Source organism: Ahaetulla prasina, chromosome 4, assembly GCF_028640845.1.
Source record: "Ahaetulla prasina isolate Xishuangbanna chromosome 4, ASM2864084v1, whole genome shotgun sequence".
In the NCBI taxonomy this organism is placed as follows: domain Eukaryota; kingdom Metazoa; phylum Chordata; class Lepidosauria; order Squamata; family Colubridae; genus Ahaetulla; species Ahaetulla prasina.
This window is the reverse complement of record NC_080542.1, coordinates 10,130,475-10,137,341: the sequence shown is the minus strand read 5'-3', so window position 1 is coordinate 10,137,341 and position 6,867 is coordinate 10,130,475. Positions and strand designations below refer to the sequence as shown.

The 6,867-nt window shown below is 40.7% G+C and overlaps 1 protein-coding gene across 1 annotated transcript; it reads left to right on the top strand.

Moving 5' to 3' along the window:
• The first annotated feature begins 3,614 nt into the window (after nucleotides 1-3,614).
• On the top strand, nucleotides 3,615-4,556 carry LOC131197874 (olfactory receptor 6X1-like). The gene has a single exon (XM_058182374.1). The coding sequence runs from the start codon at nucleotides 3,615-3,617 to the stop codon at nucleotides 4,554-4,556; it is 942 nt and encodes a 313-aa protein (XP_058038357.1).
• Nucleotides 4,557-6,867: the final 2,311 nt, after the last annotated feature.

The window sequence follows — 6,867 nt, the reverse complement described above, 5'->3', positions numbered from 1 at the left end:
GTGAAATCTAACAATTTTCCCTACCAGTTCTGTGGGTGTGGCTTAATTGGTGGGTGTGGCTTGGTGGTCAGATGGCTTGGTGGGCGTGGCCAATAACAATAAATAATAAAAATAATAAACAAAGTATAAAAAAACAATAAGAGGTACCAAAAACCAACTTTCACACTTTACACACACAGAACACAACTGATTCACACACAATGTAAAAACAGCTGCACTTCACACTTCACATAGCCACAGAAAGCTCAAAAACCAACTTTCACACTTTACACACACACAACTAACACACACACACACACACAATACAGCTTTCTGAGATTTTGTGTGTTTGTGTAGTTAGAGTGAAACACTACAGAAACACACCAAATCTCAGAAAGCTGCACAAATATTTTATTTTATTTCATTTCATTTCATTTCATTTCATTTCATTTCATTTCATTTCATTTCATTTTATTTTATTTTATTTTATTTTATTTTATTTTATTTTATTTTATTTTATTTTATTTTATTGTGGACTTCAAATCCCAGAGTTCCTCAGCTAGCAAAGCTAGCCAGTTGATCACTGAGGAAATAGATTAGCTGAGCGATTGATGCTGTCTGGCTGAAACTGAAACTGCTTTCGGGCTGTGGCCATGCGTTCCTCAGTAATCAGTAAGTGCCTTAGAATCTCTACTCTTACTTGTAGAAAACATAGAAAAAATCCTCCGAACCAGCAGCCGCCATCGCTACCGGATCGTGCGATCCCATCCGATCCGGGAGCATTTTACCCCTGCTTTCTCCCCACCTGGAACTGAACCCAGATCGACATTTCTTCCAACAATTAAAAGTGGGCATGAATCATGCTAATCCCAAATAACATATTTGGGTCATAATCTATGGATAAGTATGGAAAATGAGAGACAAATTCTTTTCCCTTTCCTGCTTTAGTTATTGTGATGTTTGTGGAAGTCATCTCTTCTAGTATCACTTTCTTCTTTTTAAGGATATTGTCCACGTTGTCCCAAATTGGCATTAAACACCTTGAAATTCTTTACTTTAAAAGTTCGTTACTAGCATAATTTAGCGCTTGCTATAAATTTTTAATGTTATTATATTATTTGTATAGATCTCGATATTCACATCAGTAATCAGAAATCGTAGAATGCGTAACTAATTAGAGGGTTGGGGTGCCTAAATATAAATATCTATATGAAACTCTCTTTTTTTTCAAATCTAACTATAACTAATTATAACAGTAGCTTACAGTTTAAGTTATGAATATAAATCTTAACAAGTATTATATATAAATATTGATATAGTAATCAAAATTGAGGACCCAGATTGTTGGGGGCAATAAGTTGACTTTGTATATAATATACAAATGGATGAAGACTATTGCTTGACATAGTGTAAGCCGCCCTGAGTCTTCGGAGAAGGATGGGATATAAATGCAAATAAAAAACAACAACGTTGAACAGGAATTGGAAATAGACCAACCATAAAAAAGTTGCAGAGTTAATCCTTGTTTCAGTGCCTCCAGAGGGCCTCCTATTTTGCATTGGCACTTGACTTTGATCCAAGGCACATGAGTCTTGAGCACATTTTAGAATAGAATAGAATAGAATAGAATAGAATAGAATAGAATAGAATAGAATAGAATTTTTATTGGCCAAGTGTGATTGGACACACAAGGAATTTGTCTTGGTGCATATGCTCTCAGTGTACATAAAAGAAAAGATACGTTCATCAAGGTATTTATTTTATTTATTTATTTATTATTTAAATTTATATACCGCCCTATCTCCCAAAGGACTCAGGGCGGTTCACAGGCATATAAAACATCGATACACAAAATTAAAATAATCTTTAAAAAACTTATTCCAATGCCCTATCATTAAAAATAGAAATATAAATATTAAAATCAATTTAAAACCCCTATAAAATTTAAAATCTAAGCCAGTCCTGCACAGATGAATAAATGTGCCTTGAGCTCGCGACGGAAGGTACGAAGGTCCGGAAGTTGACGGAGTCCTGGGGGGAGCTCGTTCCAGAGGGCGGGAGCCCCCACAGAGAAGGCCCTTCCCCTGGGCGTCGCCAGACGACACTGCCTAGCTGACGGCACCCTGAGGTGGCCCTGCCTGTGAGAGCGCACGGTCGGTGAGAGGTATCTGGTCGCAGTAGGCGGTCCCGTGAATAACCCGGCCCTATGCCATGGGCGCTTTAAAGGTGGTCACCAAAACCTTGAAGCGCACCGGAAGGCCACAGGTAGCCAGTGCAGCCTGCGCAGGATGGGTGTTATGCGGGAGCCACGAGGGGCTCCATCTATCACCCGCGCAGCCGCATTCTGGACTAACTGTAGCCTCCGGATGCCCTTCAAGGGGAGCCCCATGTAGAGAGCGTTGCAGTAATCCAGGCGAGACGTCACGAGGGCGTGAGTGACCGTGCATAGGGCCTCCCGGTCCAGAAAGGGGCGCAACTGGCGCACCAGGCGAACCTGGTAGAACGCTCTCCTGGAGACGGCCGTCAAATGATCTTCTAGAGACAGCCGTTCATCCAGGAGGACGCCTAAGTTGCGCACCCTCTCCATCGGGGCCAGTGACTCGCCACCGATGGTCAGCCGCGGATTTAGCTGACTGTACCGGGATGCCGGCATCCACAGCCACTCCGTCTTGGAGGGATTACAACACAATTGATGGTCAATATATCAATATAAATCATAAGGATTGCCAGCAACAAGTTATAGTCATACAGTCATAAGTGGAAAGAGATTGGTGATGGGAACTATGAGACGATTAATAGTAGTGCAGATTCAGTAAATAGTTTGACAGTGTTGATGGAATTATTTGTTTAGCAGAGTGGTCTTCGGGAAAAAACTGTTCTTGTGTCTAGTTGTTCTGGTGTGCAGTGCTCTATAGTGTTGTTTTGAGGGTAGGAGTTGAAACAGTTTATGTCCAGGATGCGAGGGGTCTGTAAATATTTTCACGTCCCTCTTCTTGATTTGTGCAGTATACAGGTCCTCAATGGAAGGCAGGTTGGTAGCAATTATTTTTTCTGCAGTTCTAATTATCCTCTGAAGTCTGTGTTTTTCTTGTTGGGTTGCAGAACCGAACCAGACAGTTATAGAGGTGCAAATGACAGACTCAATAATATCTTATCTCATCTCATCTTACCCTATCTTATTATTTTATCTTGTCCTGTCCTATACTACCCTACCCTACCCTACCCTACCCTATCCCTTCCCATCTTATCTTACCCTGTCTTATCATCTTATCATCTTCTCTTCTCTTCTCTTCTCTTCTCTTCTCTTCTCTTCTCTTCTCTTGCTCTGTCCCGTCCTATCCCGTCCTGCCTCACCTCACCTCACCTCATCTTACCTTACCTTACCCTATCTTATCACCTTGTCTTATCTTGTTCTGTTCTATCCCATCAAATCCCATCAAATCCCATCCCCATCCTCATCTCATCTTATCCTTTGTCAGCTACTATCGCTACACATAGCTTTTGATATCTTGATGTTAAAATTAACCCTTGTGTTCCCTTGGTTGAATTCATAATAGTAGCTTCTGAAATAGGATTTTACAAATTTGGCTAAATCTTAGATTCCACGTCTTCTCTTTTTGTAACAGAAGAAGAACATGAATGTGACCAACTGTACAAGAACAACTGAATTTATTCTGGCTGGATTGCCAGGGATTGTAGGAATGGAAAGGATGATTTATGCCAGTGTCTTTTTGCTCTATCTCCTGTGTCTGATGGGCAATGGGCTCATCGTTACGGTGGTCATCATGGATCGTCATCTCCAGAAGCCCATGTATTTCTTCCTTAGCAACCTTTCTTTCAAAGACATTGGACACACCACAACCTTCATACCCAAGCTGTTGCTCAATTACCTCTCTGGTAACAATGCCATCTGTTTTTATTGCTGTGTGATACAGTTGTGTTTCTACTTCCTTTTTGGAGTCACTGAATTTTTCATCATCACTTTGATATCCTTGGATAGATACGTAGCCATTTGCCATCCTTTGAGACATGCCACTATCATGACTTCGGGGGTCTGCCTTCAACTGGTAAAAGCAGCCTGGTTTGGCGGATTCTTCTCCATAATTTTCCAGGTAGTGATGATTGCAAACTTGCCCTACTGCACTTCCAACATTATCAATCATTTCTATTGCGATGTTGGACCCGTGTTGAAGATTGCAGGAGGAGATACACGTCTCATTGAAGCCCTGGGCTTCCTTGTTGCTGTGGTTGTGGTTGTGTCCTCCTTGGTTTTCACTCTCATTTCTTACTTCTTCATCCTCTGCACCATTCTCCGAATGCCTTCAACCTCCAGACAGCAGAAGGCCTTTTCCACATGTGCTTCCCATCTGGTTGTGGTCAGCCTTTTGTACGGGTCGGTTTTTTTCGTCTACTTAAGACCGACTATCAAGAACTCTTCCTTCACTATGACAAAGTCTGTCTCCGTACTCTATACTTTCATCATCCCTGTGCTCAACCCCTTCATCTACAGCATTAGGAACAATGAAGTGAAAGATTCTGTACATAAAATGATAGGAAGAAAGATTTCAGGTCTCTGAAATCTTCAATTATCTCCAATCCTAACCCTTGGTTAAAAGAAATGAGAAGTGATTCCATTTTTACAATAGTTTCAGGAAGATAAAGTTTATGTGCAACTTGAATGTTTTTTAGATTCAGTGACTTTTTGTAAAAAAAATAGCCACTCCACCACCTCTTCGGTTTTCACGATCTGATCGATAAAGTTGATATTCTTTGTTTGAAACAATGGAGTCAGGGAGGGATCAGTTCAGCCATGTTTCACAAACAAATATAATATCAAATGTACCACTCTTTAACAAGAGGATAAATTCAGGTAATTTGTTAACACTGCTTCTTGCATTTATCAATTTGCATTTAAGATTTGTAGTGGTTGGTGTTGAAGAGGTAAGGGGCATGCATACCTAGTTTTGGATGTTAGTTGGTTGAGGGATATGTATAACAGGTGGTTGTATAGGTGGTTGGATGGGTGGATGGTTGTTTTGGGTGGTGAGTGTTTGGATGTTGGGTATTTGATCGTTTGTTGAGATGGTTGGTTGGATGGTTGGTTGGATGGCTGTTTGGATGGCTGTTTGGATGGTTTGTTGGATGGCTGGTTGGATGGCTGATTGGATGGCTGTTTGGATGGATAGTTGAGTGATGGGTACTTGATTGAACATTGGGATGGCTGGTTGGATGTTTTGGGTGATGGAAGGTTTGGTGGTGATTTTTTGATTGTAGGTTTTTCAATTGTAGGTATTTCCAACATAATTTCTTGCTTATGACATGAAAACCTTATCTGTCTTTTGAAGGACTTCTGCAAGTGGTATGTTCTTTCAAGTTGGCATGTGTCAGAAATATCAATCAGGATTCTTATATTTTATGTTGCCTATGATAACAAAAAGGTAAGGATGAATACTATTCAAGTGAGAGTCAACATGGATTTTGTTGTTCTTGTCTGCTTTATGAAAACTTTGTTCAAAAGCCCTTGTAAGATAAAATTAAGTATCCATGATCAGTTGGGTTTCAGATAGTGGTGAAATGTAAAATTTGTTACTATCGGTTCTGTGGCTGTGGCTTGTGGGGGGGGGGGGATAATGTGACTGGGTGGGCGTAGCCAAGTTTTTTTAACTTTTAAAAGCATTTTTTTCTACAACCTCTTTTGCCAAAGAATTTGTAAAAAAAAATGCTTTTAAAAGGCCCAGAGGCTTTTGTTTTCTTTTAAAAGCATTTATTTTTTGCTTTTAAAAGAAAAAAAAGCCTCTGACAATCAGGCAACTCAGCTGGGATCATCAGAGCCTTTTAAAAGCATTTTTACAACCTCTTCAGCCAAAGAGGTTGTAGAAAACAATGCTTTTAAAAGGCTCTGATGATCAGGCAACTCAGCTGGGATCCAGAGCCTTTTAAAAGCATTTTTTCTACTGAAGTCTCTGACAATCAGGCAAAACAGCTGGGATTGTCAGAGCCTTTTAAAAGCATTTTTTACAACCTCTTCAGCCAAAGAAGTTGTAGAAAAAAATGCTTTTAAAAGCCTCTGACGATCCCAGCTGAGCCGAGTGATCATCAGAGGCTTTTTTTGTTACTTTTAAAAGCATTTTTTCGGCTGAAGAAAAAATGTTTTTAAAAGTTAAACAAAAACAAAAACAAAACCTCTGATGATCACGCAGCTCAGCTGGGCATGCAGGGTGAGCAGGGATTTTTGCAACCGGTTCTCTGAACCACACACCGCCATTGCTACTGGATCGGACGATCCGGTCTGTACCGGGAGCATTTCACCCCTGGTTTCAGAGCAGAACCTAAGACTGAGATTGCATCAACCGTGTTTTTCAGGGTCATGGTTGAGAAGACATAGTGCAAGCATCCTGATTTTCTTTCATGTCCCAGCATCATTCAGTATTATCAACCTGGACTACTAAAAGGCTTTAGAGTGCATGGATTGGGCATAACATTTCATACATATACCTCTCCTTTTTCTTTGTTAGTTTTAATTGGTGTTCAAAATTTATATGAGGAAATTAGGTGTGGCCATCTTTCAGTTTGTAACAAGGTAATATCTAACTGAAGGGACGTGGTGGCTTAGTGGATAAGATACTGAGCTTGTCGATCGAAAGGTCGGCAGTTCAGTGGTTTGAATCCCTAATGCCGCATAACAGGGTGAGCTCCCGTTACTTGTCCCAGCTTCTGCCAACCTAGCAGTTCGAAAGCACATAAAAATGCAAGTAGAAAAATAGGGACCATCTTTGGTGGGAAGATAACAGCGTTCCGTGCACCTTTGGCGTTGAGTCATGCCGGCCACATGACCACGGAGACGTCTTCGGACAGCGTTGGCTCTTCGGCTTTAAAACAGAGATGAGC